The following is a 24,494-nucleotide window of genomic DNA, read 5'->3' on the forward strand; positions in this document are numbered from 1 at the left end:
TGGTTGTATCAAATGCATCAAGCTAAGCATGTGTGTAATAGTAAGAGTGCACTAAAAGGAGTCTTTCAGTAATAACAGTGCTCCAGTGCCTACAATACAGCTACTATGCCTTCAAAACCCTTCCAAAAATTAAATGCCAATGTTTACACTGCTGGCAATTCCAGCAATCATCATAACAAACGGGAAGGCATTTCTTTGACAATGTTAACGTTTTTGAATAACTTGATTTTTCATGTAGGTGTTACAGTATCAACATTATTTCTGAAGAAAATAACTCTTGCTTAAACTTGAAGATCTTCACTTCTTTGTGTGTTAACTGTGTTCCAATTGGCAATGCCATTTTCATAAATAAACGGCACAAGCCAACAGCAGCAACAGCCCAAGCATGTAAATGCTGGAGTGGACCAGCTCCCCACAGGTCTCTTTCTTTCTCCCTCTATTTGTAAGGGCTATATATAAATAAAACAGTCTCCTTCGTGCTTATTCAGTGATAGCAGGTATTTTTCTTCAGCGGAAAAATACTGTGCAAACAAAAGATGCAGCAGACAGAGAAAAAGCTCTCTTCTACATTATTCACCCAGTAGGCTCGGTTGGTTATTGTCATGAGTAACATAAACCATCATCCCTTGGTTCCTCATTCTAGGGACTCCTAACTTACCTCAACAATAACAGAACGACTCGTGCATAAAAAGGGAATATTTTTAAGCCAATCAATTCTTGGCATCGTTGCACAGCTGCTCAAGAGAGTGATAAATCAGGTCACTTAGCATGAAATAAATTTAGAAGTAGCCCTCGAGGAAATCAGCATATGAGCCACAATATGAGCAAAAGTGATTATTTTAGAGCTGTCTGAATAGCTAAAAACCACTTACATATCCGAGCCAAGATATTAAGTCATTCAATCCTCACACTAAGACAAAGAAAGCATCCCCAGCAAAACTTCCTATTTCCACACAGGAGGAGACAGCAGTCTGTAAGCCTCTAAGCATTAGAATACCTGGTTCAGAGAAAGTGTCACTAATATCATCATCCTTGTCATCTTCATAATCTTCCTCCTCTTCCTCCTCCTCCTCCTCATTTTCGGAAAGTTCGTGCTCGCTGCCAAACCCTTCATCGTGGTCCTCATCATCGACATCGTCGTCGTCCTCCTCCTCTCCCTCGGGGCTGCACTTGGCTGGCTGCTCACCCAGGCTGTCGGAGACGAAGAGGGAGTAGTTGTGCTCTTCTTTCTTCTGGGATGAATCTGAGGCCGATGTGCTGGCAGAAAGGCTGCTGCTCTCTCCTGCAGCAATTGCCCCCGGGCCCTCTTGGGGCAGGGGACTGAGTAGTAGTTCCTGGGTTTCTTTAAAAGGCAAAGCTGGAGTGGCATGACCCTGAAGAGGCTCCGTCCCTTTCTTTTCTGGCCTCTTTGCCACCACCCCACAGTAGCAGGTGTTCTCCTTTGCGGCGTCTGCGTGAGCCTGGCTCAGCAACGGCCGGCTCTGCTGCACGGGGCTGATCCTTACTTTTGCCTTTTTAACATAGTCTTTACATTCAACGTGAAAGTTCACCTTCTCAGTAAGATGCATGTTGGTCTTTACCATGATTTGTGTGCTTGAAGTGGGTTTACTGGCTTTTTGGACACAGTCTGACAAAGGGACCTCAGCTTGAAGAATCTTAAAAGAACACACCGGGGCAGCTGCTCTGCTTGCGATCTTTTTACCAGGGAATGAAGAGGGCAAGGGATTTTGTTTGACACTGAAAAGGGAATCTGGGTAGTACAGGGAATCAGAAACAGACTGGGAGTCTTCACTATTAAGCTGGGCCAGAGTTGGAGTTTTGCTTATGACCTCTTCATCTTGGTAAGGGCTGGAAAAGTCATCAAGACCCAAGTAATCCACTTCTTTTGTTCCCCAGATGTCACAGCTGGTTAGCTTGGTGTACTTTGTTAAGTCTTCACAGTATGTATCCCACTGTTCCCAGTTTGAAGTTAAAGTGCCCTCGTTATCCAGGACATCTGTGAAAGACTCCAGGTTTTCAATGTCTTTGCAGTCCTCCAAAGAAAGGAAGCTGTCTCTAGGATTCTGCTGGTAGTTCATCTCTCTATCCTGAGAAAGGTTTAAAAAAATTACACACATATTTTAGGAAATAAATATCCACCTCCATCCTCGTCCATATATTAAATTGATAAACAAGTGCTTGAACTCTGCTCTGTTTATTTTAAGATAAAGGCTACTTACATGAAACTTTACCATTCCATATAGGTAACATCATTTCCTTGGGCAAGAAAAAAAAAGAGGGAAAACATGTCCCTTGAGAGGTTGAAGTACGGTGCAAATATCAAGGCCTATTAAACTTTACTATAAACACTCTTCCTGAAAAAAAGTTTATATTTCCTGATCTTTGACCTAAAGGATATTGGTACCTCCTTAGAAACAGGCTCATTTACAAAGCAAACAGTAAAGACCTCACCTTCATCACAGAAGAATATGCCTTCTTAAATGAACTTAAAGCTAGAGGCAAAGAGCAAGCCAAAGAGAGCTGGAACTCAGCCACAGACTAAGAAGCTCTCTGGAAGACCTTGTAACAACTTTCAGGCTTGGCAAATAAAATACTCCTCATGAGTAGAGATGTGATTAAGACTGTGCAGCCATTACAAAGAATTCAGTTAAGCTCTAATGGACTAACATGAAAGGCTGCGTCATCATATACTTTCATGTTAAAAAGCAGATATTGCTTGGAATTGCTAATTTTTGTCTCACATTTTGTCGTATGCCTTGCTCAATGTTACCATTTGTAAATTTTCCAGTTCAAAAGTCTTTTAGTCTTTAGATATATGAAAGAAAGACTGCTTCCCATCCTCCTCATCGAAAACCAGACTCAGGGTATTCAGAAAACCATTCCTCTTACTATTTTCAATGGGCTCATACGTCCTTCTAAAATGACTAGACTCACAATCACAAGAATCAAATTTGGCCTTTATAAATAAAAAAACTCTACCAAAACACTTTTACCACAAATCAAAGAATACAAGCACATGTTACTTACCAGTTCATACATGAAATCTGGATCTGAGCTGTTTGCTAAGAGGTCTGTGCTCATCAGAGTCTGTTCCGAGAAAGTGTGGCTTCGGAAGGCATCCCCGAAAGGCGGGTCCATTCCGCTCACACTGGGCTACACAGAGAGGGTTAGTTTTAGCTCGTGGAAGACTACTCAAGACAATTCATTACACATTTGCCCCATCCCCACACCTACTATTTTCAGAAAACAATTGTGTTTCTTCTCCTGTTAGTACATCTAAGACATTTAGCATTTAGCTGTGGGTTTAGTTACGAAAATAACTAAGATATGTAAAAACAAAACGAGTGTCAATTGTTCATAATACTTAACCTCTAAAAACTAAAGCTCATTTAGCCACCAGTCAGCATACAGTACCTAATGAATACTTTTAGTAGGCTATAAATATTCTTCAAGTCCATCTCTAAGTACTAACTCTCTGTACTAACTCTCCCTGAAGAGGAGAGCTGCCATTTCCTGGGTCAGTCTAACTCTGGACTCCTGAGTGAGTCCTCAAAACAGGCTGGAAGAGAACGTGGGCATCTCTAGTCAACGAATGCCTCCAGGAACGTGATGGAGATACAACCAGCCAAATATCCCCAAATCCCCTGGGTGAGACCAGTGACTTAGAGCTCAGCAGCTTTAATCCTGACTCCTGAAAAGTGTGCAATTTGTTCTATAATAAATAAGAAAGGGGAAAAGCCGAGGCACCCAGAGTTAATCCATCCTCCTTTTCCATTTCAACGTCTCTATAAACCACTCTAGAGTGAATATTCCCTCTTTGCCTTTTTGTTCTTATTCAGTAAGTTTCTGCTGAAACATTAAAAAATTATTAGTCCGCTTGTTTACATTTTTGTATACATACACCTTTATCATACATACTCTCTCGTCATGTTTTCCTTCATTGGAACATCCCACCCCATTCCTTTCTGATTTTCCCCAACTCTACAAGACTGCAAACTCAAAATAAGTGTCTTATAGTCCCAAATTCAAGTATTTGATAAACAGCAAATTACAACTTGAATGGGAAAGAACTCTGAATGGGTATGTGCGGCCCACTTGGCAGGGAGGTTGGGGTGGAGGCAGGCCGCTGGTCTTTTTAACATCAGCCAGCAAATTCCCTTCTGTGCCTCTGCTGCCTGCCTCCGAGTCGCTGCACAGTCCCAGCAAGTTCCTAACTTCCTTTGCTCAAGGCATAGTTCTGCTTGGCCTCACACAGAGCACCGAAGAGCCCATGCCTTCTCATTATTTTTAGATCTCTCCTCAGCACTGAACACACAGAGGGGAGAGGGTGAAAGATAATGGCAGGAGTAAGGGAAGAAGCTGTATATGCTGAGTGGGGACTAACAGGGCTTCATTTATTGTTTCAGTGATTGCCTGAAACCAGAACTGATGAATTCGAAGTAGTAATATAAATGGATCTACTTAATCAATAAAGAAATTTAAAAAAATAAACGGATATAATCACTCTTAAACATGTTTTGTGAGAGGTATATACAGAGGTGGGCAAAAGTAGGCTTACAGTTGTTTGGGAAATAGAGTAAATAATACAAGAATAAACGTTTGCATACTCACAACTGTAGACCACATTTGCCTACTCCTGTATATATGTGTGTGGGGATGTATGTGTATGGAAGACAGACACCATTTCCTCTTCATTACTTTTAAATTCAACAGGCATGAATGGAAAGGAACAATTGTGAAACAGAAAGAAGGCGGAGAACAACAAAATAGGCTTTTGGTGGCAGGTTAATTTCAGGGCAGTTGGTTTAGCTCCCATGAAGCCAGCAGATCTGTACGCCTCTCACTAAATTTCCACTCACCACGTGCCCTGTGCCATGCTCGTTATTTAAAGCTATATATCGCAAAGCAGAAAATAGAAGCAATGGGAGAAAGTTTATCTTTAAAACTAGCTAAAGTCAGAAGGAAAATGCCTTAAAAAGATAGTGTGTCCAGCTGTGTCAAGAATTGGAGAACTTACAGAAGCAATGACACTGACTTTCTGCCGTGGGAAAACAGAAAACCTTACACTCGCTCTGGATGACTTACCTGAGGCATTTCCAAGCCCAGATCCTGTAAGTCCGATCCCAAACTTCTTTTTTTTCTTGTCTGTAAATTCCTTTCCAGCTTTACTTTTAATTTCAGGATCAAAGATGATTTTCACAATAAGCGGCAGGTTTCCCTGGAGTGCCTTCAGTTCAACTGCTGAGATCCCTGGTTTTCTCTTCTGCGCGGATCTGTCAAACAGAACACACCGCAACTTCACTGAGCACCGTTAAGAAACAAGCTGACCTTTCAAAGCGACCTTAACAAAGAACACTTTAAAGAAGCAAGTCTTGTGGTCAAGAATTTGGTCCTTTCTTAGTACCAACTATTCTGAAATTCACCATTCCTTCCTTTATTTATTCTACAGTAGAATTGGTCATTAACAACTAGAGACATTAAAAAAATTCATAGGCTGATTTTTCTTGTGATATAAAAGATGTACTATACTTAATGTTAAAGTAAAGCTCCCATTCACTTTCTGTTCTGCATGAGAAAAAACACTGCAACATTTAATTCCATCCATTGTATAATCATTACTGTTAATCTACATTTACATCACTCATAAAGCTACAAGAAAAGCAGTGAACAGTGAACGATGCAATATAACATACCTCTACATGAAATACAATCATATTCATAGAGTGGTATGTGTAACATTATTCTTTCAGCTCTAAGTGAAAGCTGCCTTGAAGTAAGAATTATTCATGCAAGTTTTTAAATGTGTAAGCTCTAAGGCAGCGGTCGTCAACCTTTCAGACCTTGCTGCACCACCAGTGGTCCATGGACCCATGGTTGGCGACCGCTACTCTAGGGAGAAGGAAGGATTCCTTTGCAGAGTGCTTTTCAGGGTTAAACAATGATTGCAAATCACTCAGCAAAGGGTCTCGACAGTGGTAGAGACTTAAATGTTAGCCCCCTTAAACCTCCTCTGTGAAGGCCTTAATCACTAGGAACTAAACAGCTATACCCCTTTCATCATTTTTTTTCCTAGATCAGTGGTCCCCAAAGTGTGATCTCAGGCACAGCACCATCAGCGCCAACCTGGAAATTCTCAGAAGTGCAAAAGCTTGGGCCCAGCCCAGACTTGCTAAAGCAGGAGCTCTGGAAGCGGGGCCGAGCCCTGTTTTAACCAGCCTGTTCCTCCAGGTGACTCTGATCCCCCTAAAGGCTGAGAGCCACTGCCTACAATGAGCTCTGCTCTCATTCAGTCTAGATGCAGCATCATTTCTTAGACTGAGAGTCAACTTAACACATTGCCGACGGATCAAGAGAATTCTTTAAAAAGATATTAGCTTGTAAGAACATGTAATAAATAACTTCAAAAAGCAATGGGTATTTAATTTTAAAGTGTCCCTTTAACATTTATGTAAAATGTTTTTTGTACTCGTTCAATAGAAAGTTATCTGGCCACTGGGTAAAGCTAGCAATAAAACTACTGGTCTGCAGTGTGTTAAGCTGAGCTGCCCTCTATAGTTAATATACTCTCTAAACTAAAGGTTAGAGTGGTACATTATTTCAAAGATATCTTGCTGAATAAATAAGAGATAGGCATCAATCACTGCTCCTCTTAATTAGGTTAATGACACTGACTGCCATTTGTATTTCCTGGCTCTTCATTGGCCTCTCCCCTCTGGTGGGCCGTCATTCTGAGCCATTTGTTCTAGCCTAAGAAACACCATCAAGTGCCCAGCCTGGGCCTACGAAGTCAGTTAGTTGTGCATCTTCATCCAGAGCTGCAGTCTAAGATTCTAAGTGGAATGACTGATCCCTGCTCCTGCCAAAGGCCAGTTCTGGCCCAGCTTCTCCTCTTGTGGCTTCATGGTTGGTCCTGTTGCTGATATGTATTCTCAGTCCTAACTCTTCCCCCCAATTCCTGTGAGAAGGTCATGTGCATAATCTAGAACTATTACTTAGACCCCCAAAAGGCATATGATTCAAGTGATGCATTCCACAAAGTGGGCCAGTGTAATCCTGGTCTACAACCTGGATCTGAGAGAAAAGTCTGATACTCCGGGAAACCTGAAACTTAGCCTTCCTAGCAAGGGTCGAAGACTTAAGAGATTGAGTTGTATTCAACATATATTTATTGGCATCTACTAAAGACAACATCTATCAAAAGCTCAGTTTATCAGGGAAACACTGGATTAAAAAGGGGCTAAATGTAGTTGCAGCTTTCACTTGCAAACTATACAAATCTTTCTAAGCCTCATTTTTTTCATCTCTCTGGCTACTGAATTTTCTATGCCATAATACCTTCATACAAATACTAAGTATTTATTTAAAATTGTACTTAAACACTTGGCCTCAAAGAAAACTTCAGTCAATGCAGTTAGCAAAAAGACCATCTATTTGGGAAATAGGAGACCTGGATCCCAGTTTTGATCCCATACTTAAAACTAAACAGACTTAGGAATTTAGAGTTTAAATTTTTTTGTCTTAGCTTGCGGACTGAGGAATTATAATTATTCTCCTTTAACATGTAATAGGGATGTTATGAGAATTAAATGAGATATTAAATTAGGATACAGTAATAAAATAATTCTAAAAGATGATTATTTCTAATAGGTATATTACGCCAATTATTTCTTTTGTCCCACAGCTAATCCAGCTCAGAAACTCAACATCTGTGATAGCTATGCAAGCAAGGCTGAATGTATTAGAGAGACCCGTTCCCAGAGGGCATCCACTATGTAAAGGTTGAGCTCATTCACCTGGGATATATCAAGGTCCTTAGTGGCCTCTCTCCCAGTCTCTCAGCGGCAAACAGGATGAGAGGGAAAGGCCAACTCTACCCCAAGCAGTAGAACCTCTTTTCAGTGATAAACTCTTACAGTCTCTAAAACTAATGACCCAACTTCACAACAAAGCATCCTCACCCCCAAAGTTTTGCACCCATTTCCCAGGAATGCTTGGTACCTTCCAAATATGTACTGAGAAACATGAAGAACAAAAGTGAAAGGGGACAAAAAAACAAAAACAAAAACAAAAAGGCTTCTACTGCAATCACCATTACACAGAAGAAAGCTTCTGTAGTAGTTACCATCACACTGCGTTTTCCATAACGACACAAAACTAGCCTATACCAGGGAGCCAGAGATAAGGGTACATTAATGCTGAGATGGCAGTGACACCGAGGGGAAGGTGCAGTAACTTGCTTTTCTGGATGCCTTTACACGTTGTTGGGCTCAAGAAAATCTCTATTCTACTCAAGGCTTAATATTAAAGCCCATGAAAAATAACAGTCTTACCGTGTGACCTAAGGAATAATTGTTCCAAGGAATGGCAGATGTTTATTCACCAGAAGGGTGGTATTGGAAAATACCATACTAAACAAATCTGTTATATTGCCTTTATGCAGGACTTCCTGGAAATTCTAGGGTGTTGCTAATGCTCGTTATAAATCACCAATAGATAAACAGAACAGATGCCATGTCCCAAACTTATTTGATCATAAAATCCTCTACTCTACCCTCAAGCTGAACTCAAGACTAGTGTTTCTGAAAAAATTAACTAGGGGGAAAGACTTAAAGAAGCCTGTGACCCATCAGAAATAATGTTTACCAACAGATTTTCTATACCAGGACTCATTCAAAACTATGCAACAGCAGCTCCTCGGTGCAAGAATACTCTGGAGCAATGAAAGGGGAAATGATTGCTTTATGAGCAGCAATGGTACCACGTGAAGACACCCAGAGTTTCCATCTTTTTCCTAATAGCCCTTTCCCACCAGGTCCTACTCTAGGGTTTTTTGATTCTCCATTTGAAAATATCTTGAGGCTTACTACATCAGGTAAGGCAAAAGGTAAAGTAAGGTTTTACGTAAATTCAAAGGACTTCTTAGGGGGAAAACAAGCTCTTCCCTGGGACTGCTCAAACCACTAATCCCGTCTTTAAAAGTCCCCCGAAAGCTGCCTGCTATGCCCCAGAAGCTCACACATATCCGAGAGCTCCTAAGCCATTGCCCTTCTGAGTCTGAGAGCTTCCGCTGATCCCTGAGCCACAGAGAGGAAAAAGGTAGGCACCAACCTCTTTGTAAACGAAAATGTCTTGTGAACAAGCAGATACTGTCTAGGATGGCCAACATCTCCCTGCGGCTCCCCTCTCGGAGGGCACTGGTGTAGGCCACTGTTCCCTTTAGAAACTGGAGGTAACTGGATCCTCACGATGGCAAAAGCACTCCGAGTCATCCAGCATTCATCAGAGTAGGCGGTCAAAATTTTTGCCACACCCATTAGAATGGCTATTATCAAAAAATAAATTAATTTAAAAAAAGAAAAAGAAAGAAAGAAAATAACAAGTGTTGGTGAGGACATGGAAAAATCGGAAACCATGTGTGAGCTGCTGGTGGGAATGTAAAATGGTGCGGCTGGGAAACAGTTCAGCAGCTCCGCATGAACTAAGTCCACATCTGGATATACACCCAAAGGAAATGAAAGTAGGAATTCAAACAGGTACAGACACAACCATGCCCATAAAAAGGGATGGAGTGCTGATACATACTACATCATGGATGAACCTTGAAAATATTATGCTAAGTAAAATAAACCAGACACAAAAGGACAAATATAATATGATTCCAATTATATGAGGTACCAGAAGAGGCAAACTCAGAGAGATAGGAAATAGAATAGAGGTTACCAGAGGCTGTTTAGGATGATAATGTTCTAGAAATAGACAGTGGTGATAAGTTACACAAGATTGTCAATGTACTTAACTGTTCACTTAAAAAATGGTTTAAATGGAAGAATTTGTTTATATTACCAAATGAACCATTGATCGATTGGTTGCTTCCTGTGTGCCCCCGAACGGGGATCAAGCCCACAACCTGGGCATGTACCCTGACTAGGAAGCTAACCAGCAACTTTTCGGTGCACAGAATGATGCCCAACCGAGCCACACCAGCCAGGGATAACATTTTTTTGAGGTAAGAAATGCCGACACATTTGCAATGTTATATAATTCATATACCATGGTTTATTTTGATCTTTCGTAATCTTTGCTGGTTCATGCTCATCATTTCTTTCATGTCGACAGAGTTCTTGGGTTCTTTCTTTATTGTCTTTAAACTGTGCCAGATTCACAATTCTGAGAGATGGTAACTGTTCTGACCCCAATTTAAATAAATCATTTGAAGCTTAATCCCCAAGAAAAGTTGAAAGAAAGGGAAGAAAGGGGAGGGAGAGCGGGAGAGAGGGGGACAAAGGAAGAACCAATGACTTGGTAATCTAAACATTTCCACAATATGCACACCCCATGAGATTCCCTTGTTTGACAAGAAGGACAATTATTCATTTGCCCAAGCTCTTTAACAGACCAGGGCCCATCAACCACACAGTCCATCCATTCTGCTAAACTCTGTATGTCCCGTCCCATTCAATAATTCCTTTCCTTTGGAAAACGATTCAGCAAAAGTTGAACCAAACAATCCTTCCCGTGTTTACTAAATCAAGCTACTCCTGTTTGATGGATCAGCAGCAGAGATCCCCAAATCTCTAAACCCCTGCGGAAGCGGGGGCTGCTTCCGCAAGGAGCACACTGGAGGGAAGGTGGGGCCTGGCTCTCCCTGTATTACATAATACAAATCCTGTGACTATGCCCTGGCTGGTTTTGCTCAGTGGGTTGACCATTGGCTTGCGGACTGAAGGGTCCCAGGTTCCATTCCAATCAAGAGCACATCCCCAGATTGCAGAATCGATCTCCAGTAGGGGGCGTGGGGCCTGCAGGAGGCAGCTGATAAATGATTCTCAACATTGATGTTTCTATTTCTCTCTTCTCCCTTTTCCTTCCTCTCTGAAATCAATTTTAAAAAATATTTCAACAGCAGTCTTCTAAACGCCAAATTTTATAAAGCAGGCAAGTAAAGTTCAAGCAAGATGTCAGGAATTATTAGCACAAGACCTGCATTACTTATTTCCCCAATCCTGCTGCTGCTGGTCTTTAAGGGGGGAAAGTGGGGGAAAGAGGGAAGGAAGAAAGAAGGCATAGCTTTCCCCTCAGATTGGGTGAGGAAAAGCATTTTCCTAGCCAACGAGCACTTACGATGTGAGCAATGTGAGCCTTCCACCATACTACCTAGTGGACTCTGTCTCTGGGTCAGTCTCCTTTTATCCTCAGGTTGCGAGAGTTTAAAAAATATGAGGCTTGGTTTTGCCACAAAAACTTAGTAGTTAAAGTAATTTTACTGAAAATCCTAAGGAGCTAAGACACTAAATCTCAAAAACGATCTCTCCTTGGAATGCGGTTTTGGAGGAAGACACAAGACCTCTCAGGATTGTATTCGATTCCTATCCAAAGGCTTTGCCCAATGTTAACCTCTGGGCTACAGAAGTAACATATGGAAGCTTGGTTAAAATGCTTCGGGAAAGACCATGAAAGCAGGGCTTCTGGAAGAGCTAATTTTATTCTGAAGACTATTCACTGTAAGATATCAGGGGCTTTCTGACGCCATGATACCTGTCAATTAAGTTGATCAGAGTACAAGAATAAAAGCATTGGACAGTTTTAGACAGAACCAAAGAATGCATTTATAACCCCAGCCACACTTGGTTACCACTGGCAATAAAATATTCACAAATAGTTATTTGTGTAGCTGTTTATAGATTACTAAGGCACATTGCTATGTCATTTCATATTTGGTGAAGTAGAGTAAGTATTAGCATCATTACCATCTCCCACCATCTAACTATTTTCATATTAATAAAAAAGTTCAGCAAGGATAAGAGATTTGCCCAAGGTCAGTCAGTAAATGGATGCCTCTGTGCAAGCCTATCATCAGAGAGACCATCTCTACGCTCAGTGTCTCAAAGATCCTATCTAGAGGACACCCAAATCTACACCTTCATCTTAAACACCCAAGTGCAGTCTGGCTGGTATGGCCCAGTGGTTGAGCGTTGACCCATGAACCGGTCACAAGATCCATTCCGGTCAGGGCACATGCCTGGGTTGCGGGCTCAATCCTTGGTAGGGGGCCTGCAGAAGGCAGCCACTCAATGTTTCTCTGTCATCTATCTCTTTTTCCCTCTCCCTTCCCCTCTCTCTCGAAAAATAAAAACGTATTTTTAAAAATAGTTAAACATCCAAATACACAAACCCTGCCATCTGAGATCCATGTATTTCCATGTTCATTCACATCACATACCTCAGACACAACATGCTACCTCCCCAAACATTCCATCATTCTCAGCCATCCAGGCATGCAACATGGATCTCAGCCTTGACTTGGGTCTTCCTCCTCCCCACTCGCTTTGTTAAATCATGCCAGCTCTCTTGTAGCAAGGGTACATGTATGTTTCCCTTGGCCCTTCACACTTTCTCAATGCTTACTTGCCTCCTCATTTTATATTTACTAACCCAATATTTGACCTATATATCTCTCTTCCTGCCTCTGGCCTCCCCCTTGTTTCAGTTATGTCCCATCATAAAATTTATTCTTCCTAAACTAACACATCATGTTAGCACTGTGCTCATGTTTTCAGCAACTCTCAAACATCATCTTGGATAATGTTCAAGATACTCAGACACAATGAAATATCTTCCCAACCCCATCTTCTACTACTCTTCTATCAATTTAACACTAATATTCACTTGATCTTACAATTTCCAACAAATCCTTGAGGTCTTACAATCCCACTTCACTAAGGATTTCTAACAACGAGACTCTGGCCTTTCATGCTGCCTTTTTTTTTTTTTTTTTTTATGTTTTCCCTCTTCTTCCTCTACCAGATTGTAAAATCTTTGACAGCCATTATGTTTCATGCATGTTCCACTCCAATGCCAAAAGCAATGCCTTGCCCAGACAAAAGCTGACTGACAACAAATAGGAAGTCCCTAAGATCACAGGTCCTTCTATTAATAGATGAGGTTCGATGATCTTCATATACAAAGACACTGCAAATAAGTCAGTCATTCAATATATATTTGCTGAACATCTTTTATGTGCTCTGAAGTATCTTATAAGTAGCTTGTTAATTTGAGGCTTCAAACATTTCAGTATCATACAGTAAACATATTTTAAATTGTACCCCTTAGTTTTCTTTTAAATTTCCAGGGAGAGTGCTATTTGAATTTCAACTTTAAAGACCTGGGGTAATTTTTGTATAGGGAGGAGAGGGCAGAGGAAAGAGGAGGATTAAAATTTATGGAATCCACAAGTTACACTCTATCCCTCCCCAACTCTTCCTCCCCGCCCCCTACCCCCCACAAATTTTTAAAATTAAAACAAAATAGTCAATTCAGCTGAAGACTGGAGCTTTAAAGAATCATTTTGTTTGAGGAGCCGTTTTGCAGAAATCTACAAAATGTAAAAAGCGAATAATGCAATGACAGTGAGCAGCACAGGAAGACAATGGCGCAGGTGGGAACTCATTTGAGCCATACAGCAAGATTCTGTGGAAATATCCACCACAGGACAACCTGGACATACCTAACAACCTCGGTACTCATGTTAGCAAGGATCTGGGATCTTCCACAAGATGTACTGTCACCTTTCTTAGATTTGAACTTTTCAAAAGTAGCATGAATATAGACTAGAGACAATTTTGAAATTCCCCCCTATTCTGCGAAATGGGCTATACCAGTGGTCAGCAAACCACGGCTCGCGAGCCACACACGGCTCTTTGGCCCCTTAAGTGTGGCTCTTCCACAAAATACCAAGGCCTGGGCAAGTCTATTTTGAAGAAGTGGCATTAGAAAAAGTTTAAAAAATTAGGCTCTCAAAAGAAATTTCAATCATTGTACTGTTGATATTTGGCTCTGTTGACTAATGAGTTTGCCAACCACTGGGCTATTCCCAGCCAAGACTATAGAAAAGCTGATACAGAGGTTATGGGCTAGGGACACAGAGAGATTACTAAGAGAGTTTTAAAGTCATTTCTTTCAACCCTGAGAAAAGCTGGCTGCCTCTTTGACTTCAATGCTCCTAAAAGGCTTGTTGAATGAGAAGAAAACTCTAGATTCATGATAGAAGGTTCTCCTTTGTAATTGAATATTTGGAGCTTCATTCCTGATTCTTGCTTGCCTTCTTTTATTTGTAAATACAAGAATTCCACTTCTTTCTTTGTAGCGATATTGTGATTCATGATGTTGTGTAAAGTATCTAGCCCTGGCACAAAAAAAAACAAAAAACCACTCAATAAATGGTGGCTGTTTTTTCTTCTCAGAATCCTTCCTTGGAATAAGGTGTTCTGGAATGTTGCTGCTACTGACAATATAAATCCAAACGCAACTCAGAATCTCAGGTTATCTAAATTCCAAACTTTGCCAAAGCCGGTTTGGCTCAGTGGTAGAGCGTCGGTCTGCGGACTGAAAGGTCCCAGGTTCGATTCTGGTCAAGGGCATGTACATGGGTTTCGGGCATGTCCCCGGTAGAGGGTGTGCAAGAGGCAACTGGTCGATGTTTCTGTCTCATCGGCGTTTCTAGCTCTCTATCTCTCTCCCTTCCTCTCTGTAAAAAAATCAATAAAATATATAATATTTAAATTCCAAACTTTATCACAAAAACCCAACCACCTGGAACGAGGGTGAATAAGGGATATGCAGGCAGTACAGGTCATAACACCCAGCTTTAAATGGGTGAATGTCAATTATGCTGGTTTAATCAGCAAAAGATCTTTGGGTTCGCAGAGTAATTAATTCATAAAGCTGCAAACTAGTCATCTCTATACACAATAAGGAACTGGCAGATACATTACAAGGGGAAAGAGCTTCTCCGGAAAGATTACTGTTATTACTGTTCAAACAATTAATCTTTTTTTATAGTTATACTGGCTTCACTAGAGATTCTGGGCAACTCGAGAGAATGCACTTACACAAAATTTATCTTTATATCATAACAGCTTACACAGTTTCTAATACACACACACACACACACACACACACACACACACACACACACAGTTTAATGTATACCGTATTTGTCTCAACAGGGTTCTGAGAAAATCAAACAAAAGCAGCTGACTATCCCAAATGCTGGGAAAACTTATCTTGGAATAGAATCACCAGCTATCAGAGAAGTACAAAGTGTAACAAGAACCTGATCCCGCCCTCCAATCTAAGGAAAGAACAGAATTCACTTAGAGAAATTCATTAGTTTTCAACTTGGAAGTTTAGACAACCAGCAAATTATGATGCTAATCTATAAAACAAAGGTAACACAATCCTAACAAGTTCAAGTTCATTCTACTAGAAGTATGCGCACTTTAAAAGACAAAATTAGCTGAAGATTTAAAGCAAAAGTCTCAAACTGTCTTGCAGCCATAAATCAATGCTTACATATGGATTTTTGTTCGAGTTACACATTAATACTTCTAAAACATTAAATTTTAACTTCCAGTACTTAAACTGGAAATTTCATATAAAATTTCTAAATCCTACTATCAAATGCCACTGTCTTAGGGAGAAAGAAATTAGATGTGATAACACTGGGTACATAGTCCTGGCAAGATCACTTGAACTGAATCTCTTGCACTGAAGTCAGTTATTCCTTTAACTGGCCGGTGCTCTCCGATCTCCACCCAGTCCCATTTTACAAACGGGGAATTTAAGCTTATAGATTCTCAAAACCAGAGCTAGCAAAAAGCCCCTTTGTGATTATAGCTACTAACTCCAGGGAGTTCACTCTTGACCTCCAAATAAAAGGCAGTTAATGTTAAAAGAGGTATTTAAAAAACCACACATGAATGTTTACCGCAGCTTTATTCACATTAGCCTACAATCTGGAAGCAACCCAAACATCCATTGACTGGTAAAGGGATAGACAAATTGTGGCACATCCATACAATAAGTACTCAACTGATACTCAAAACAACATGAATAAATCTCACAAACATCCTGTTAATTAAAAGCAGCCAGACTCAACAAACAACAACTCTGTAACTGCCTTTATGTGAAATTCCAGAAAAGACAAAATGATAGAGATAGACAGTAAATCAGTACTTGGGGTCGGGGAGAAGGGGGCACGCTGCATGAGGGGACTTTCTGTGGTGATGGAAATGTTCCATCATGACTACAGAGGTGGTTAGATGGCTGCATACATTTGTCAAAACTAAAAGTTGGGTGAATTTTATTTTATGTAAATTATACTTCTATAAAGCTGATTTTTAAGAGAGTTAGAAAATACTTCAAAACTACAGACAATAGTACTACCATCTCAACCTAGGAAAGTTTGGGAAAGCTAGGGAAAAGGTGAACTTTGAATTGGATCTAATCACAGTAACAATTTTATGGTGCAAAATAAGTAGGAAACAGCATATAAGTAGTCATATTCTGTACTGCAGCCTCTGAGAAATGGTATCTCTGAACACAAAGGAAAATGCTTCACCAAAGGAAATTAATTCATAGAGATGGATAATTAGTATTGTACTTGGATAGGTATCAAAGACAAGCTGAACTTACAAGATTTCCCAAGAGGGTGTCAACTCAGATATATATTGCTGTTCATATGTAATATAAGCAGACAGTGTGAAAGAATTTTTTTTTTTTTTTAAATAAAGCAAAATGAAAAGTCAAACAAGGAGGGGAAAGGGAGGCAAGAAATGCACTGGGTCAGAATGCAAAGTATGTTGACACTGACAGATTACAACTGAGAAGGGAGGGAGGTGCATCAGAACTTGATGAGAGACTGAAAGTAAAACTAAAAACTAGGAAAAAAGAGACCAGCCAACCAAAGTCAGAGCTACAGAGACGAGACCAGAGACCTGACAGCAGGCTCAGGAGGATGAGAGGAAAGGGGGAAGGCAAGAAAGTTCTTCTCTCCGAAATCGCATAGAGCAGTCGCCTCCTCTTCCGTCTGCTTCCCACCTCCGCCCCTGCCTTAGGGGAAGCCCCCTCGTTCCTAACCCCATCCCACACATCCTGCACACCGTTCAAACCCCTGGCCTTCACTAGGTGCTTCCTTCCCGGATCTTAACCCCATTCCTACGCTGCCTTTCCTGGGGAGCTTCCCCAGCTTTCCCATGCAGAGTTCGCAGTCCCTCCTCTTCATTTCCAGAATATGTTGTTCCAAATGTCATACTGTCTGTCTCCTCTGCTAGTCCGCAGGCAGCTCCAATAGAAGATTCAATAGTAAGAACAAAACCCTTACTGAAAAGCAGTTCCAAACCTGTCGAGTTCCTCACCTTACCCAACTCAAGTAGAATGCTAGAAGCCTCGCTGTTGGAAGGGATTCTACGGTGAATTGTTTGAACAAGAGCACATCTGCCCTACCTTCTGAAAGTCTGATTTCTGTAATGCTTGAAATTCTCAGTGAGTGGCACACATAATGGAGAGCAAAGCAAACTGCCTCAGGAATGGCACATAGCAGTCAAAGAAGGAATTCCTCTATAAATAACAGGAGCTCCTTAAACTCTTACCGACAGAAGATCTTCCTGAAGAAAATAAACGTACAAGAGCCTGAAGAAAACTGGAGCAAGACAAGAAGTCAGCAAGCTCACAAAGCTTTCTGGGAAACCTACAGCCAACAACTCCCGAAGATAAATAAGCAACAACTTGACTTTGTAACGAAAGAGGGGACGGTGGTTTTGGAGCTAAAAGGACAGGGTGACTGGAAGAGCAGAGCTGCTGTGAATTAGCGGGGAGGTGACTAATTTAGAAAGCTGTGTAGGGAGGACAGCTCCCAAACACCAGGTTTTAGAAGGAAGGCCATGAACTGGAGAAAAGGCACACGAGGCTTGGCTGGAGATGGATGGGCAGTGCCACAAAGTAACCGCTGAAGTACCTGCAGCAAACTGCAGCCCGCCCCACAGCGCTGAAACGGGATTATTAGCAAGAATGGTTTACAGCGCTAACCCACAGGAGTCTCTGATGTATAGGTGAGCAATAACCCCAAACCTCTAAGAAATAAGATTCTGTTCACATTTGCCAAACACCTGGAGAACCAGTGTGCCAAGAGCTAAAGACAAATCCAAAGCACAAAAGACAAGGGTTTTTTTTGTGCCTGGAAGGAGTATTCAACAAGTCTAACTAACACAATTACACTGAAAAAAGTTAGCAAAAGAATTCAAGGGATTTTCAGATATCATCAAAATAGCTTCTACGTAAACCTTCTTAGAAGAGCCAATTTTTTAAAAGAACGTTTTTTTATTTTTTTTATTTGAGCAGATGGTGATTAGTTCCTCCCTTCTAACCAAGAAAAGTCCAACATCTCTGCTAATAGCAGATCGACTTTGCTACCTTCCAGATAAGCAGTTTTAGCATCATCTATTTCAACTGCTCAGAAGCACTAAAAAGCGTGAGGCACAGTGGTAAGCGTGGGGATATAGAACAAGAAGCTGACTGACTCTGACCTTAAGCCCACGTTAAATGGGTAGAGAAATACTGTCAAGTGGGGCAAATGCTAAAAAGATTAGTGCTGAGAGGCAGTAAAAGCTAAGAGAAAAGCGAATCCATATTGCAGAGGGGGTTTCAATCAGACTGAAGTATAAGCAGCCCCGAGTATTAGCATATTCCAAGTACAACAACAAGCAATTGTCCAATATCTGTGAGCTAGAGATCACCATTAATCCCTACCATTACAAATTCATTAAGTTCCTCATGGTCCCCCAGCCAACAGGTTAACTAAAACTAGAAACAAGGTGAAAGGCCACATGATGAAACAGTTTTAATGAATAAGTCATTATAGTCTCCTTTCTAAACTCTCAGGCTTGCACTTGAAATCCAGTTCACGACAACAAAACTGGCAAAATAGCACATCAAAACAAAGCCGAAAGCTACCCATGACAAAGTATTGCCTGTGTAATTATTATTTTTAGGTTATGGTATATCTCTGCTTCATTTTCCAAAGGAGGGGAAAGGAGCAACCTGTGTCTTTTTAAGGTTCTGTTTGGAAAAGTACCCTACCCTTCAAACATCTCAGGCTCTGGCACAATCAATGTGGCTTCCAAATTAACTTTATGACATTTATATGAGCCAAGTGTGTTGACTAGTCATGTGACTAACAACACTCAACCAAGTAACTGCCACGATATTTTGAATTAAAAAAGGTCCGCCACTTGCGTCTGTAGGCGCTTATGGTGTACACATGGTTAAAACAGCTATACATGGTTTTGTAAGGAATGAAATGCTAAATGCACTTTTAAAACTCAATAGGACCATACGCTTGAATATATTAAGATTCTTAGATATCCTACCTTAAAGACAAAGTTTTTTCAATCAGTATGCATTTCTTAATTATAACCTAATATTCCAACATTTGCTTTAAATGTTTTGTCATGAAAACTATTTGCAAAGGGAATAAAAACAGAGAACACAATATTGCCATGTGCTCTAATTCTAAAACCTCTTCAGGGCTTGTGCTTTAAGATATGTACATTATGCACGTGCTCAAATAAATATTAGTGCAAGTCATGTTCTGACCATCGAAGTTCTCAAAACCCAATGACTGACTGATGTCTTGGAACACGGGTTGACATACTACAGCATTTGACCACAGGCTGTTCTTACAAACAAAAGTTTTATTGGAATAGAGCCCCAAACATACTGTCTATGGCTGTTTTCATGCTACAGTTTGCAGAGTTAAGTCTTTGTTACGGAAACGATATGGCCCACAAAGCCTAAATATTTACTGCTTGACCATGTACAGAAAAGTCTGTTGATCTCTTATATTAGAATCAGCAGAACCAATGATCTAATATATGTCTAGTCTAAGAGCTTATCTACCCCAGTGGATGAACCACTGAATACAGTGAAAAGAATTCTTGCCCAAAACATCCAAATAGAAACCCACATGTAACCATCTCTACTAATTCATTCAAAGTCACACTGTCCATCTTAACTAAAAACTAAACTTTAAAGGCAAACAGTGAATTTAGTTCTCTTAATCTTTTAAGATCTGTGCCGTGTTCGTAGAATCAACATACAAGTTCAATGTACTTTTGTGTCACGTGTACTCAGTTAAGCACCACCAGGAACCATATTAGTTACTCCTTTACTCAGTACCATGACGTCCAAGAACCCACCCACCATGAACTAGGTAAACTAAGTAGGACACAGTCTTTTAAAAGTCTGTTTTCACATGTTATGACGGAGACTGGGATCATAAGTGAAGAAATCTCTTCTTCTGGATTTAGTCTCTTTTATGCTTAATAGCCTAAAAATGTCAACGCTGCTGTCTCAGCCATATCAAAGAATTACACCCAAATGACTCCTGCTGGATATACTTGCCGTTCTTAGAATAAGAGAAAAAACAAGCTAATATTTTTTACTTGCTGTTGTATTTAAGAACTGAAGTCTATCAAATAATCAGCTTATATTTTCACAATTTCTTAACAGAGTCAATCATGTCAAATTAATAGACATCAATAAATCATTTATTCACCAATTATTATTGTTCTCCAGTTAAAAAAAATAGGAGATAATGCAAATTCCTAAATAAATACAGTCAACTCTTGAATAGTCCCTGCTATTCACAATATGATATATCTAAGGTGTGTTCCCACCACCCCTAAGTGCTTAACCAAAGAAGCATCAACAGCCTGGTACCCTTGACAACACCAATGCAGTCACAGCTCCTAAGCTGATGTTAACATAAAGCCAAATTAAGCATTTCACAAGGGCAACATGATGCCAAAATAACCACGAGAAAAATTAAAATTAGTGATTTTCTATCAATAATTACACATGCCATTTCCCCCTCCACCTTTTTTGGGGGGTGGAGGGGGGGGGTGTTTTTCCTGACTATTTTGTATTAAAAGGCAAGAGGGAAAATATTTAAAAGTATAAGCCAACCAGTTTACCACAGATCACAAGATTTATATAGACGTCTTAATTCTGCCTTTTTAAAAGAAAAAGTCAGATCTTGATCCTATTTCTCGCCTGTGTTCATTCACAAGACAAAATCCTAAAGAACCTTCAAACATAAACACTTTTCTCAAGGCTCAGTTTTCTCATGAGGGTCATTTACATGAGCTACCACTGTGAGGAGGAGCGAACACCGGAGGGCCTCGTCTTTAGAGGGTTTTCTGATGGGGGACAGTCGGGGGGGAATGGAAATCCCGCCCTTAACTTTCCTTGCTTGTCCTAACCTAGTCTTCTCTGCAAAACCTAGAAAAGCAGAACTTCCTCCTCGCTGCTGCCTCTGAGAGGCCTGGTGCAGAAATTCAGACCGCTAGATAGCCATGTACCTTCTTAAGGTAGTCTTAACGCTCAAGTCCGCTCAGAAACAGCCAAAGGTTTGCTTTCCTGGGTTAGAGGAGGGCAATTGCGGGGTTTGGCGGCTGGGTTTGTCGGGAAGCGTAGGGCCGAGAAAGAGGGAGAATCCGGAGACTGAGCTCCATCGAGTCCCAGGAACCACCCCAGGGACGGCTGGGCTGCCCGCGGTACTTCCCTGCCTCCTCCGCTCGGGTGGGGAGGGCGGCGGGTCAGGGTCAGGCTCCCCTGAGCTATTTCCCGGCCCAAGCGGACTCGCCTTCGGACACCCGAAACGCCCCCGGCCCGGCTCCCTCGCCCTTTGCCCCGTCTCCTCCCCTCTCAGTGACCCACCACCGCCGGTCCCCTCCCATCTAACATGGCCGCACCGCCCGGCCCACTCCCGGCACAGCCTAACCAACTGGGGGTGGGGGGGGCCTCTGCCCCGCCCCTCCCACACCCATTGGCCAGGCTGCCTCCGTCCGCCTGCCCCATTGGCCGGCACGGCCTGCCACTCCGCGCTGCGGGCTCGGCCCCCGCGCCGCTTCAAGCTGCTGTGAGAAGACATATAAACAAATCCCCGGAGGGAGGCCCCTCTAGCCTGGCGCTGGGGCGGGGACGGGAAGGGGGAGCGGCTACCCCCGAGACACCCCTGCCTGAACCCCCCGTTCCCAGCCCGCGCCTCCCCGTCCACTGCCAGCCCGGTTACACCTTCGCAGCCCCGGCCCTTCCTCACACGCCCCCCTCTCTCTCTCCTCCTCCCCCGCCAGCCTCGCCTCCCCTCCCTTCCCCGGCCCCTCCCACCCGCTCGCTTCTCTGACAGGCCGGTTGCCGGCAGCCACGACCCCGGGCTCCGAGGCGGCAGCGAAGAGCCGGGCGGCCCGGCAGGGCGTACGCCCGGCGCTGCCCACCCCTGACCTAGCCTGCCTCCCGCCTGGGGGTCCCTTCCACCGCCGCCCCGCGCTTTTACATAACCGTCCCGGGCCGGGGGTGGGGGAGGGGGCCGGAGCCCCCGTGACCGGCAGGCGGCAGCCCGCGGCCCGCGCGCCCCGGACTCGGCCCTGGTCCCGGCCCCCGCCCCGCGCCGGCCCGGCCCGCAGCTCCGGCGCCGCTGCTCCCTAGGCCGGCGGCCCTCCTCCGCCCCCCGCCCGGCTCGTCCTTCAGTCCAGGCCCCTGCGGGGCCCGGGCGGCCGGCAGCGGTGCTCACCTGTGGGTGCGGGCGGCTCAGGGACTGGGTCCGGTCCCGCTGCAGGGGCCGCGGCCCCTCTCCATGCTGCCTCGGGTTTGTTTTGTTTATGTCCTTCCTGACGGGTTCCCGGAAATCGCGTGACTCGCCCCCCTCACGTGGGCCGCGGCGAGGAGGCGGTGGCGGGAGGCGGGGGCCCGCCAGCTCCGGGCCAATCACGAGGCGTCCTGCAGCCCGGCCAATCCGGAGCGCGGCCTGGCAGGGCACCCCTGTCACATGACGCCGGAGGGGCGGGTTGCCGGGAGAAACCAGGAAGAGGGGGCGGAGCGGGAGCTCGGCGCGGGCCGGGGCGGCGTGGGCGGGGCCGTCGCCGCTACCCGCCACACTCACCTTGTGGATATTCCTTTGCAAAGCTTTCGCGTCCAGTGTTTTCTCTGATCGCACACTACGCGGGTGGGCCTCAAGTGTCGGCATGCCCATTTTACAGTTTAAGTTCTCTGAAACTTGAAGGGGTCCGCGGGAACAGTGGGCATTCATTTAAAGGGGGACTGTATGGACTTTGTTTTATAAATGCCCTGTCCATCTGAACTTAAGTCACTGAGAGACTGACCTTGCCTTCAGTTCGTTCGTTCAGTCATTCAACTACTATTCATTGTGTAAGGCTGTCCCAGACCCAGGGATCAGATTGCGTGCACCTTTGACAGAGAGAGAGAACTATACACAATTTCAAGTCTTCATAACATAGTGGCTTGAGGTCTTCTTGGGCTCCCTAATCCTATAACAACAACAGTGATCCTTTATTATTGAACGTGTCCTATGGGGTGGGCTTATCACCTTATCTAGTTATCCTTACAAGCACATGTACTGGTAATATATCAACTTTCAGATGGAGAAATAAAAACTCAGAGGGATTAAGTTATTTGCTTAAGGTCAGGCAGCTAGTAAATGATCCAGCTATCACAGCTTGTGCTTCCAGACTGCTCTTTGGACTTCTTAAGGTCTCAGACTATGCATTTTGAGCACAGACCAGAAATCTGACCTTAAGCATAGGGAATATTGGATTAGGGAGCAGAAAGGCTTGGCCAATTTTCTCCTAGGATGTCAGTTTTCTCCTAGGAGTAATTGCTTTGAAATGTGGCTCATCTTTGCACAGATCTAGAGAAGTAGTATAAGGTCGACGTCAAAACTACGGACTTTGGAATCAGAGACTTCCACAGGTCACAAGCTTCAAAAGGGCAGGATTAGCTGTGTAGTTTATCCTCTACCTTTCTTGCCTGGCAGGTGTGCAGTCATTAAATACTGGCTGAATAACAACCTGGGATTTGAATCCTTGTTCTCCCATGTGTGAACCAGCAAAAATACTTGGTGTCTGTGAGGCTTCCATGTAAGTATCTCATGGGATTGAAGTGAGAATTGAGTGAAAAACATAATATAAAGCACTTACCACAGTGCTTTGCATATATCGAGCAACTAATAAATGCTAGTATTACTAGATTGTTTCAAGGACATCATTTAGAAGACCTACTGTAGGCTAAATAGCGAGTAAGGATAGCTCTAGATTTATCAGTTAACAGCCACTAAAATATTGCTTTTGTACACAATAGGGAGGTATATGCAGAAACCTGAAAGGAAAGTGAATCTCACCTTTGTATCCTTCAACATGCCACAGATTCTCAATACCCAGTGAGAGAATAAGTATTTTCACTACTGCCCAGGAAGTAGTATTTTAAGTCTTACATATACATTCTAATTTTCCACGTCACCTAGTTTCAATTGAATCCCAATTGAAAAACTAGCTTGGAAAATTTGAGCCAGGTTATCTTACTCATTCAATGAGATTCATGCATTAAATCTCCTTGGAATACCTCACATACTATTCTCTCCAGTGAATACTATTTTTGGAAAAACTCTCCACAGATGGTTAGCTCTTCCACTGTTACACTGCCCTCTGGACACAGACATTTTCACTGTCTCTACTGGGCAACAGCTCCTTGGGTCAAGGAGCCGCTCGGTGCTTCTAGCACAAGGCTCTACACAGTGAATGGGCTTACCAGTGAATTACAGTAGATTCCCGCCTTTGCATCTCCCGTTGTCTTGGAAAGGACAG

The 24,494-nt window shown here is 42.8% G+C and overlaps 1 protein-coding gene across 3 annotated transcripts in view; it reads right to left on the reverse strand.

Annotated features, from left to right (window-relative positions):
* The window catches only part of CREBRF (CREB3 regulatory factor), a 46,916-nt gene extending 24,364 nt beyond the window's left edge, over window positions 1-22,552 (reverse strand). The window contains exons 1-4 of one of the 3 annotated variants that reach the window (XM_084886174.1): window positions 22,409-22,545; window positions 5,086-5,273; window positions 3,028-3,153; window positions 998-2,087 (exon numbers count right to left, since the gene is read on the reverse strand). In XM_084886174.1, coding sequence (XP_084742300.1) covers window positions 998-2,087; window positions 3,028-3,153; window positions 5,086-5,094 — 1,225 coding nt within the window. In that variant the 5' untranslated portion in view covers window positions 5,095-5,273; window positions 22,409-22,545. Of the gene's footprint in view, window positions 1-997; window positions 2,088-3,027; window positions 3,154-5,085; window positions 5,274-21,197; window positions 21,526-22,408 lie in introns of those variants that run through there. The other 2 variants (XM_084886173.1, XM_084886175.1) reach the window with 2 other exon arrangements.
* Window positions 22,553-24,494: the final 1,942 nt, after the last annotated feature.

This window comes from Pipistrellus hanaki, assembly GCF_964339955.1.
Source record: "Pipistrellus hanaki genome assembly, chromosome: 5".
NCBI classification, from domain to species: Eukaryota; Metazoa; Chordata; class Mammalia; order Chiroptera; family Vespertilionidae; genus Pipistrellus; species Pipistrellus hanaki.